Below are 12,810 nucleotides of genomic sequence, written 5' to 3'. Positions count from 1 at the left end.
TTTAGTAGAGACGGGGGTTTCACCGTGTTAGCCAGGATGGTCTCGATCTCCTGACCTTGTGATCCACCCACCTCGGCCTCCCAAAGTGCTGGGATTACAGGCGTGAGCCACCGCGCCCGGCCTAGAGCTGTTTCTTGTTTTCACTTCTTAGTGTCTGTTCCCATGTGTGACCAGCCTCTGGTTCATTTCTCTTAATAGCATTTTCCCTTCAGAGCAAATTGTTCTTTTCATATGTCATCCTAACATCTCAAGGATCCTAAGTTTTATACCTCAATTTCATGTTACCAGGAACTATAGGTTTCTATCAGTCTTTACTTCATAGATTTAAAAAAAAAAAAACTAAGAATGGCTTAAGATTTGTTCTTCATTGTGTTTTATATTTTAATAATACAATTCCTCAATTTTTATTTACTTGTAGGGTTTTGCTTAAAAAGCCCTAAGGAGTCCTAACTTTTCATGTTTAAGGAGTATTTGGTCTAGTTGCTAACTCAAATACCAAAATGTCTCCTCTTGCTGCCCCATCATTGCTAATGGTATTAGCTTAACAACACAGTATTCTGCTATAAACAAGGCAACAGTGTGGCATAGTAGAGAGAGCTGTGAATTGAGGAAATTGTGATTCTAAGAGACTTAGGCAATTTTCTAAGATTGCAGAACTCCTGGCAGAGCCAATAGTAAAATACAGGTATTCTGTTTTCTATTCTGGTACATTTTCCTCTATATTACAACGTAAAATAAATGTTTTTGCTTTTTATAGATTGTTACTCTAACCTGACTAAAACACCATACTTTAGGAAATGTAAGAGTCTATTTAGATTACCTCGCTCAGCTTCCACAATCAAATTGTGATGGGACAAGAAACCCCCAAATTACTTATCAGGGACAAGAAGCAACATGAACAGATGAACAGGACAGTAAGAAGTCAGGAAAGACTCACATAACCTTAAAGATGAAAAAGTCTTAAAGACAATGGCGGTCCCTTATCTAATCTTCCATCACAAGAGAGGTCTTCAGACATTTCTGACAGATTGGGTCCCTCTTGAATACTTTCAGAGAAATATTTTTCTATTTTGCAAGATGGCATGTTCTCTTTAAGAGAATTTTAACTTGTTAGAAAGTTCTTTCCTGACATGATGTGTCTCTTACATATTCATAGTAGAGTATAAAAATCACATAGTAACATGCTAAATATATTTGAATAGAAGGTGTTCTGATCAAATTTTACAGATTCCCTATAAAATTTCAACAGATTTCTCTGGGCTGTTCTATTCCTAGTCTGCTAGCATCAAAACCTCAGGCCTCTCTATTGCTACTCAACATCATCACTTATCCTTAAGAATGAAGGTTATGGGCCAGGCATGGTGGCTCATGCCTATAATCCTAGCACTTTGGGAGGCCGAAGCAGGTGGATCACGAGGTCAGGAATTCCAGACCAGCCTGGCCAACATGGTGAAACCCTGTCTCTACTTAAAAAATACAAAAATTAGCTGGGTGTGGTGGCATGCGCCTGTAGTGCCAGCTACTCGGGAGGCTGAGGCAGGAGAACTGTTTGAATCTGGGAGGTGGAGGTTGCAGTGAGATCACAACACTATACTCCAGCCTGGTGACAGGGTGAGACTCTGTCTTTAAAAAAAAAAAAAAAAAATGAAGGTTATAAAATTCTGAAAAGCTTAAACCAAATGAAAATTTCAAGAGGCATCAGAATTTTAGATGAGGAATGGAACAAAACAAAAATTCAAACAGATTGTAATTTTGAATTAGTTCTAGAAGTTTGTCTTTTCATTCAAAACTAGTGAACAGAATTCAAACTATGAAATGCTATTATTGTCTTAAATTCAGTGTTCAGACAGTTCTATTTAAATATATATTAAATGCCAATTAAGAGTGAGGTGTTGTCCTGGATATCAGAGATCCAAAGATGAATAAAAACAACCCTTGCCTTCAAAAAGTATATTTCTATAGTCTAGTAAGAGAGCCATATAAACAAAGAATTACAAAATACGAATCAGCATAGAGTACAACATTAACAATATATTACAAGGGCTGATAAAAGCTCCCTTGGGAGGTAGTGCGAGTTACCAGTGAAAGTTTCTTGAAGGCAGTGCACCTCAGTTTTGAAAGATAAACAGGAATCTTTCAGGAAGACAGAGAAGAAAAGAAAATCTTGGCAAAGGGAACAGCATACAGAAAGCACAAGGATGTGAAAATAGGCCAGTATATTCAGCTTAACACACTGCTTGATTATAGAGTTCCATGAAGAAGCAATGAAGATTAAATCAGTAAGACTTTAGTTCATGAAGCGACTTGGTGTACCATGCAAATGAACATGAGCTTTATCTTACAGCTAACTGGCAAACTCTGTAGGATTATAGTCAGGGAAGGGATGGGGCCGTATTTTCTTTTTAGAAAAGATGACACTTGGTGATGGGAGATGCTTATCAGCTATTCACATGCTGCCTCTTCCTCACCATGTCTTCATTTAAGTCTTTATCAATCTGCCTGTTATACACGAGGTCTGATTCTAACTACTGGGGATACAAGAATAAAGAACAAAGATTTTTCCTTCAAAAAGCTTACTGGAAGGGATACTTGCAAAGGTCTCAGCTTAAACGCCACTTCCTCAGAGATTTATTTGACCATACTATCTAAAAGTAGCTCTTTCTCCCCTAAAGTAGCTTTTACTTTGTTATACTGTATTATATTACCATATTATTTTTCCAAATTTATCACAATTTATAATTATTTTATTTGTTTACTGTTTGTCTCTACCTTTAAGCCTAGCACAGTCTGATATCCAGTGGGTGGTCAAGAAGTACTTGATTGAAACAATGAAAAAAAGACACCTCATCCATATTTATAACTTAACTTCCTTAAAGATTTATAGTTTTTGATGATGATGATGATGATGATGATGATGATGACGATGACGACTGAGACAGAGTTTCGCTCTTGTTTGAGACAGAGTTCCGTTCTTGTTGCCTAGGCTGGAATGCAACAGCGTGATCTTGGCTCACTGCATCCTCCGCCTCCCAGGTTCAGGCAATTCTCCTGCCTCAGCCTCCTAAACAGCTGGGATTACAGGCATGCGCCACCATACCCGGCTAATTCTGTATTTTTAGTAGAGATGGGGTTTCACCATGTTAGTCAGGCGGGTCTCAAACTCCTGACCTCAGGTGATTAACCTGCCTCTGCCTCCCAAAGTGCTAGGATTATAGGCATAAGCCACCACGTCTGACCCTAGTTTTTGCTTTTTAGACCCAATCTATTCCCCTAGACCTGGATCTCCAAGCACCATTCTAACCTCTGAGCTGACTGAATCCTCCTAATAAAAGCTGTGAGTTTGGTGTTATATTAGCACCAACCTCTGAGCTGACAGAATCCTCCTAACAAAGCTGTGAGCTTGGTATGACATCAGCACCAAACTCACAGCTCTGTAATTGTTTACATAGGCCTACCTCAGTCAGCACACTGTAAGCTCAGTGGCAAACAGAATCTTTTTTTTTTTTTTGAGATGGAGTCTTTGCTCTGTCACCCAGGCTGGAGTGCAGTGGCACGATCTCAGCTCACTGCAAGCTCCGCCTCCTGGGTTCACGCCATTCTCCTGGCTCAGCCTTCCGAGTAGCTGGGACTACAGGCACCGCCACCACGCCCGGCTGATTTTTTGTATTTTTAGTAGAGATGGGGTTTCACCGTGTTAGCCAGGATGGTCTCGATCTCCTGACCTTGTGATCCACCCGTCTCAGCCTCCCAAAGTGCTGGCATTACAGGCGTGAGTCACCGCGCCCGGCGGCAAAGAGAATCTTAAATTCCTGTTCTTAGTTGTCCCTAGAGCTTAGCTTAGCTGGCCTATGAAGATTTAATAATTAGTTCATTTAATAATTATTGAAAATCCACTATGTGCCAGAGAGTGTGGGAAGGGATATAGTGAAGAATGCAATGTAAATATCCCTGCCCTCACAAAATTTAAAATATAATAATGTGATGCATATTAGTAAACAGGCAATTACAATACCAGATGGTAAGTTCTCTGACAGGGCAAATGAAGCATGCCACAGCAAGGTCACTGGATACAGGCTTGGGCAGACAGATGACCTTACAGGAGTAGAGGAGAATGAAGGAGAAGGTGATGTGAAGGCCTAAGCTCTGGGCTGAATGCTAAATGGATGCAATATGCTAGAACCACCACCAAAAAAATAATAATAATAATAACATTTTGATGGTACTTATTAGGTGCTAAGCATTCTTCTGAGCTCTTTTTTTTTTTTTTTTTTTGAGACGGAGTCTCGCTCTGTCGCCCAGGCTGGAGTGCTGTGGCCAGATCTCAGCTCACTGCAAGCTCCGCCTCCCAGGTTCACGCCATTCTCCTGCCTCAGCCTCCCAGGTAGCTGGGACTACAGGCGCCCGCCACCTCGCCTGGCTACTTTTTTGTATTTTTTAGTAGAGACGGGGTTTCACCGTGTTAGCCAGAGTGGTCTCGATCTCCTGACCTCGTGATCCGCCCGTCTCGGCCTCCCAAAGGGCTGGGATTACAGGCTTGAGCCACTGCGCCCGGCCTGAGCTCTTTATATATACTATTAACTCCATATAGTATCTATTATTAATTACATAGATTATCAATTTGCTCAAATCTTATAGCTATCCTATGAGGTGGGTACTAATATCACCCTCACTTTACAGAGGAGGGATCAACTAAGGAAAGTCTCCAAAGTCCCACAGCTAACACAGATAGTACGTTGCAGAGGTACGAGCTGAACCTGAGCAGTTTTAGTCCAGAGTCTGTGTGGTATTGTTGTTGCTGCTGTCTGAGACAGGGTCTCACTATGCTGCCTGGGCTGGAGTGCAGTGGCATGATCACGGCTCACTGCAGGCTCAACCTCCCTGGGCTCCGTGATCCTCCCACCTCGGTCTCCGAGCAGCTGGGACTACAAGTGCCACCACCACGCCCAGCTAATTCTTTTATTCTTTGTAGAGACGGGGTTTGCTACATTGCCAAGGCTGTTGCCAAAGTCCTGCACTAAAGTGATCCACCTGCCTGCCTCGGCCTTCCAAAGTGCTGGATTACAGGCATGAGCCACCACGTCCGGCCTGCATTCTTAACCTCTACATTATACTGCTTCTCAAAAGCACTACCAATTACTTTTCTTATTCTATTTCTTATTTCCTGTAATGAGAATTATTTACTTTTTACACATGCGATGTTTTCAATAGTCATCACTACTAGTAATTGAATAAACAAAATTAAGTCCTTTTCAATTTCAAGATTAAGAAATGGATGATAGTTTGTAACATAACTTTAAGGGCTGACTAATTAGTAACAAATGCCTGATGAATATATGTGAAGCAACACTGAAGTATGACTTATGGTTTACTTTACCTTTTAAAACAAAAGCATCTAATAGAAAAATCAGGCAAAAGACTGTATGGCATTACTTGCTAATGTTAAATGTATATTTACTAGTTCTACTCCTAGGCATCTACCCAAAATAACTACATATATATTATCCAAGAGACATGCACTAGAACGTTTGCAGCAGCCCTACTTGTAACAGCTCGAAGCTGGAGGCTACCCATATGCTCATTAACAGTAGACCGAGTAAATAAAATGTGTTACATACAACTGAATACTAAACAATAATTAGAATGAATGATCTGCAACTATACGTAACACAGATGAATCTTACAAATAGAATGTTAATGAAAGAAGCCACATACACACATGACTATGACTATACACATACACACCATACACACAATACTACAACGCCATTTATATTTAGTACAAAAGACAGGCAAAACTAATCTATGCTGTTAGAAGGCAAAAGAGTGGCTTCTTATGAAGCGGATGACTGAAAGGAAGCATCAGGGGTTGATGGGGTTCTGGTAATGTTCTGTTTCTTGAATTGGGTAGTAGTTGCACAGGTGTGTACGCATATGCGTACTTTTTGTATGTATGTTCTTCACTGCAAAGTTAAATAGAAGTTGATTCTATTTTTAAACATATGGTCTATAATTTTTAATGATTTTGATAAATTTAACACAAAGGGAAACGATTACATTTTCATCATCATCTAATATTTGAGTCCTAACAATGTGGCAGGTAAACTACTATTTTAAAAGCTCACGCCAGGCGTGGTGGCTCTTGCCTGTAATCCCAGCACTTTGGGAGGCTGAAGCGGGTGGATCACCTGAGGCCAGGAGTTCAGGAACGGCCTGACCAACATGGGGAAATCCGTCTCTATAAAAACACAAAAATTAGCCAGGCATGGTGGTGCGTGCCTGTAATTAGCCAGGCATGGTGGTGCGTGCCTGTAATCCCAGCTACTCAGGAGGCTGAGGCAGGAGAATCGCTTGAACCTGGGAGGCGGAGGTTGCAGTGAGCCAAGATCATGCCATTGTACTCCAGCCCGGGTGACAAGAGCGAAACTCCATCTCAATAAATAAATAAATAAATAGATAGATAGATAGATAGATAGATAAATAAATAAATGCATGTTTTAACTGAATGAATCTCACAATCTTTACAAACATCCTACGGAGACAGGCACAATTGTTAGCTCCATTTTTTGATAAGAAAACTGCAGCTTGAAGAGATTAAATTGTTAGAGCAAAAGATCAAACTCAGACAACTCTAACTCTAGAGAATATATTCTTAGCCACCTTGCTATATGAAATTTTCAGTGAAGGAAGAATTCAGTCAGCTATGGCGAGGTAAGAGAGACATACTGGTCATAAAACCTACTCCACATAAATGTTTACCTATATTATTTTCCAAATGGAACCTCCAATTAGAAGAAACACTAGTCATATTAAAGTGCAGCTAGCAATAGCCTAGACAATTTGTTTCCATCACAAAACTTTAATTGCAGCATATCTGTTCACGCCTGAGAAAATATAAATGTTGAGAGTTTCTAAAGATAAACTCTACTTTCCTAACTCAATTCTGTTCCTTAAGACTTTATTTCAGTAATATAAAGTATGTCTTTAAGAAAACATAGCATGGCAGAAAAGTAGTAAGCATTTCTATACTGCTGAACTTTTACTATGCTATGTCAGTGGACTGTATCTGAGAACAGGCTGATGACTCACATTCACAGTACAGAGCAACCAAGCAGTTTTATGAATGGAAACAGAACACATGCATTATGTAAAGTTTTAACAAAGGTAACACAAGGGAAAAAAAAATCCATAATCAGTTAAAACATGTGGTAATTTACCAACATTAAATTTACCTCTTTGGAGGGGGAAGCGGGAGATGTGAAAATTGTCATCCAATAGGACCATACAAACATAACAAAGAACAGATGGAAAGCCACAAGGTAAACAACGGTCTTTCCTGGTAAATAAAAACAAATAACAGTTCATTGAATCCAGGTGAAAACAGCAAAAGGCATTACATTAAAACACAATAATTGGGTCAGGAGGCCAAATCCAATAAACAAATTAAAATGTGCTGAAACATCAAATATAAAAACTTTACTTGCATGAGGAAACATTACTAGATATGAAGAAATATTCTGTTCCTATATTTAAGGATTATCAGTCTGGTTTATAAGATGAGATTTAAGATGAGATTTGATTATATTAAATTGCTGAAGATTTAAGCTAAAACACTTTCTTCACTCACTATATTTCAAGTTCTCCAAAAGTTCATCTTAAATGACTTAAAATTATTTAAAACAGAATCTATTACTATGAACATTAAATCCAAGGAACTGTCAACTGAAAGTAAATAAAATAAGTTACCATCACCATAAATGATGAATACATCTGAATAACTCATTCCCTGTATTGTTCAGGAAAAGTACCTTAAATTTCATTCCCGTTCAATACAGGCTAACAAGAAAAAGTTTTGGCCATTTTGAGTATCTAACATAACTGTTTCCCAAGTAGATTAATGTAACATTCCAACATCTCTAGCTCCAAATATTGTCACTGATATAATTTTAAGCTTTTTGTTGTATTCTACATATTTGAAAGAAGTAGTACTGATTTCTTTAAGATCTACCAGATGCTTAAACTCTTTTTCAGTTTGTAATGCAGCACCATAAACCCACTGAAGATAACAAATATAGACAAGTCTGAAATTCTACTCATTTTTAAAGTTCTGATAACATGCTACTCCTTCCACAAAGGTCTTTTCTGTTACTTTCAGAATTAATTACTTCTTCATACTGCACTCTCCAAATAATTTGCTTAGATTTCAATTACTTATTTCAGTAAAGCTAACTGCTTAATACTGATGAGCTAATACATGCAAAACACTTAGAAGAATGCCTGGCACACAATAAATCCTCAATAAATACTGACTATTAATATTATTACTATTAGTCTTATCCAGACATTTTAATTATTTTCTCCAAAATTTGGTCCTTTTTGTGCATTCCCTATGTCAGTGTTTCTCAATTTTAAGAACTGATAAAGTATTCACTGGTCTGCACTGAAAAAAAAAAAAAAGAGAGAACCTAATGAAGCTTTTGTAAAAGCTAACACGTATTCAGTTTGAAGTACTCTCCTTCCTTTGGTCTGAGGTTTATTTTCCCTTATGTTTCTGGTTTAAAAAGTGCTTGTTCTTTTCAAATATAATAATAATAATAATTTGACAACCCTGTTGCAACCCAACCTTTTCTTTTGAAATTGTATTGGGTTCATGCCTGATCTCAGAGAACAGAAACTCCAGTCACACAGCTGACCAACGCAGAAACCCAGGCCTGAAATGACTCCTTGTATCTCACAGCTTATCAGTGCAAATACGACTAATTCTAGCTCCTAAAATTTCTCTCCAAGTGAACTCATTATTATTATTTTCATTCGTTTTCAATAATTTCAATAATTGTCATTATTTTCACTGCCGGTGCATAGTTCATAAATTGTTGCCTGTGTTCTCTGGATTGCTGCAAGAGCCAGCTGGCCTCCTTGCTTCCAGTCCATCTCAGTGGCTGATGTCAAATATGCTGCTCATAGTTTCTTTTCCCTCTTGGCTGTGGAATTCCTAAGAAATAATTCCAACCTCATTACCAATGCATCCTAGGAAAACTGTGGGACTACTCAGTCACCATGACCGACTATAGGTACTCAAATCACCGCTCCTATGTACCAAAAGCCAACTAGAAGGCACTATAATCCATGCCTTATTTCTAACCCTCACAGTAAGTCTTCTAAGCTATCATTCCAGTTTACAGATGTAAGCAGTGAGGCTCAGAGAATTTAATACTTTGTCCAACGTCACTTAGTTATGAAATGATGAAGCCAGAATTCAAACCCATATCTGTTTGACAAAGATCCAAGGTTTTTTTCACTATGTCCTAGCTAAAATTACAGTTTCCTCCACGTTTCAAACCATCATCTTAATGGTCATATTCTACTTCTAAGCAAGTATCTGATGCCAAGATAAAATTGTAACCCTAACTTCCTTCTATTTTCAAATGTGCTCTTTTTGCTTCCACTAACATTGATTGTCATGCGCATTAAAAACTGGTTTTTCAAAATCTGCTTTCTCTATCCTGTCAGTTCCCTTCAGGTTGAACCCCACGGTGTACCCAATGGACTCAATATCATTGCTTTGGCCAGGTGCTGTGGCTCGCGCCTGTATTCCCAGCACTTTGGGAGGCTGCGGCGGGCAGATCACTTGAGGCCAGGAGTTCAATACCAGCCTGGCCAACATGGTAGAACCCCATCTCTACTAATACAAAAAATAAGCTGGGCGTGGTGGTGCACACTTGTAATCTCAGCTACGTGGTAGGCTGAGGTGGGAGGATCGCCCAAACCTGGGAGGCAAAGGTTGTAGTGAGCTGAGATCGCGCCACCGCACTCTAGCCTGAGCGACAGAGCGAGACGCCATCTCAAAAAAAAGAAGAAGAAAAAAAATATATTATATATACATATTTTAATATATTATATATAACTGCTTCATTTGTTTTTCCTTTGGAAAAGCGTGCAAGAACTTAGTTTCCTACTGTCACGATAACACTGAGACCATTTAACAACCCTGCAATGTTATCTTCACTTTGCTTACTTCCTTTATAAATATTTTTGCCTAGACTCCATATTAAATCAAGCTTGTTGTTCCTCCCTCATCTATACACTATTGTGTAATTTTGAGATAGATGGTAACTTTGAGATACTTTAAATGTAAAAACAATATACTCTTCATAGTTTTAAAAAAAATTTAATATAATTTCAGAATATTTCTTTTCTTCATGAAAACAAAACAAAATGGTTTTGCTTAAAAATATATTGTTAAAAAACAGATAAAATAAAGCTCTTAACACAAGACCTAGAATATAGTAAGTACTTAAAAGATGGTATTATTAAATTATAATGAGTAAAGAATAACAGAAAACAATGCTTTTCACTAAATTCAAATTAATGTGATTATCAGTAGGCAAACTTCTGGTTACATACACCTGCTATTAAACCACTGGTTACAATAGAGGAAGTAAAATCATAGTTAACCAAGAAAATTAAATCAAAGTTGAAAGAAAAACCTGAAACCTATATACCAAACTCTGTGTTCAAAAGTTCAAAAATCACCTGTAACTGAATTTAAAAACAAACAAGCTAACAGCAACAACAACAAAAGACTGTATTGAAAGATTCTTTGGCCAGGCAATGTGGCTCACGCCTGTAATCCCAGCACCCTGGGAGACTGAGGCGGGCAGATCACGAGGTCAGGAGATTGAGACCATCCTGGCTAACACAGTAAAACCCCATCTCTACTAAAAAAAAAAAAATACAAAAAATTAGCTGGGCATGGTGGCGGGCACCCGTAGTCCCAGCTACTCAGGAGGCTGAGGCAGGAGAACGGCATGAACCCGGGAGGCGGAGCTCGCAGTGAGCCGAGATCACCAGTGCACTCCAGCCTGGGCGACAGAGCGAGACTCCATCTCAATTAAAAAAAAAAAAAAAAAAAAGACTCTTTGAGAGACATGGTAAAAAGCCCCAAAAGATAAGTTAAAAGTTCTTTTATAAGAACTTCTGAAATTCTTTGCTTTCTGTATCTGTGCTTCCAACATACAGGAAACATTTTTTATTTAAAGAAAGAAAATAAGCCAACCAAGATTGAGTCTGCATTTATTCTGTTACTGAGAAATTAAATTTAAAGGTAATTTAAGATTTACATACTTAATGCCTAATTATCTACAGTAAGAGGAATTACTATACATTAATAATTTCTAATTGTTCAAGTATTTTAGAAATCCTCTGGAGTTTTGCATGTCCAATTAAATTCTGTTTAAATTTAATCTCAACAGACTTATGAAATTTACTTTTATCTCAGTGAAATTTTGAGAAATGATTTTTCCTTCTAGGCACAGTCTTTTTTACTTAGTTGTTATAAAAACTTTAGCTTCCTTAAACTGGTAATGCAATTTACAAATTTACAGTCTGGTTATTTTCTTAAATATCTGTGCATTGTAAAGTGTGATTTTAACAAATGCCTAAACGAGAACCATCAATAAAATTCAGACATCATGAAAGCAAAATTGTCTCCTCAACCTAGCTAGCTAGAACTCGTATTTTAAAAATCCAAATAAAAAGTTTTGAAGAACATATGAGACAGAAATATTTATATAAATACACAAAGAAGTTTGAGTACTAGGTGCTGTACAAAATAATGGCTACTTTAATTTACATAAATAACACAAAATGAGAATACATGAAATATTTTGGTCTGGAAATAACCCCATTACTAGATCTTCTTTTAATTACTTAAAATTTAAAGATAGGGATTTTATTTCTAAAAAACAAAAACACATGTATTCATCAATAAATAAAAAGTCTGTTCCAATTAAAATAAGATTAAGCATTTAACTTAAATTGAAACTAAAAGTGCCTTACCATTTTCTTCATTTCCAAAAATAGTAACTAGAATAGAAGAAAAAACAGTGAATAAATATACTTTAAACATTTTGTATGTAAGTTTTATTTCAGGTTGAATATTCATCTTAATATTTTCAAAAAAATAAAATATAGTTATAAATTGTAGACACTAATACAAAGTCAAAATTGCACTAAAAAAACTCCAAAACCATTAAAATGCTAAAATTCAAATTCTTTATCATTAACATTACAGTCACACCAAATGTTTTCAGAACTTTATTAAGTGTATCAACATGGTTATAGCTGCAATGTTTTCTTTAGCTCTTTCCTTAATGATATCTGCAGAATGAACAGAACTGTCCCTCTATGACCCTCACAACTTACTTATTAGTCTGAAATGTACTCTTATCAACCTCTTTGGGAATCTATACTTAAGACAAATGCATTTTTTCTAAAGAAAAAAGTAGAGGAACTTACCCTAATTTTTAGTGTTTTACTTTTCTCTGAATAATCAAATACTGAAGAAGTCAGACTACGCACAGAAAACGTAATTCAGCAGTGTCTACCTCTCTTATGTTTTCTTCCATCTTGTACTACTCTTGTGATGAATAAAGCCAACAACCACTTCAGTCTACCAAGCCTGAAACCCCAGGAACTGCTATTTACTCTTTCTTTCTGGATAATCCAATGGCCTCGAGTCATGTTGGTTCTACTATCTAAGTCTGTTTATAATGTCATCTATTCTTCAGTCCCTCCCCACTGCCTTCCTCAAATGCAACAGCTTAAGGCATCTTTCTATAGTCAGCGTAGCGCATCACCACCACCAGCAAATCTGATGAATACTCTTCAATACCTGTGAGTCGCTTTCAGAATGAAGTCCAAAATCTTCAGGGTAGGTAGCAAACACTACAAGCCCTCTGTAATCTACAATCTGTCTACCTCTCTAGTTTCTTCCTTTTTTTTTTTTTTTTTTTTTTTTTTTTTTTTTTTTTT

General features: G+C 37.3%; 1 protein-coding gene across 8 annotated transcripts in view; it reads right to left on the bottom strand.

Annotated features, from left to right (window-relative positions):
• ZDHHC20 (zinc finger DHHC-type palmitoyltransferase 20) overlaps positions 1 to 12,810 on the bottom strand; it is an 89,983-nt gene that overhangs the window by 45,563 nt on the left and 31,610 nt on the right. For all 8 annotated transcript variants that reach the window (XR_002726064.3, XR_002726062.3, XR_002726061.3 and 5 more), the window contains exons 2-3: positions 11,836 to 11,862; positions 7,230 to 7,333 (exon numbers count right to left, since the gene is read on the bottom strand). Coding sequence is in view for 4 of the 8 variants with exons in the window: in XM_023190652.3 (XP_023046420.1) it covers positions 7,230 to 7,333; positions 11,836 to 11,862 (131 nt within the window). In the remaining 4 variants the exon portion in view is untranslated. The remainder of the gene's footprint in view (positions 1 to 7,229; positions 7,334 to 11,835; positions 11,863 to 12,810) is intronic.

The sequence above is a fragment of the Piliocolobus tephrosceles genome, chromosome X (assembly GCF_002776525.5).
Source record: "Piliocolobus tephrosceles isolate RC106 chromosome X, ASM277652v3, whole genome shotgun sequence".
NCBI lineage: Eukaryota > Metazoa > Chordata > Mammalia > Primates > Cercopithecidae > Piliocolobus > Piliocolobus tephrosceles.
Note: the sequence above shows the minus strand (reverse complement) of the source record. Positions and strands in the feature narration are given on the sequence as shown.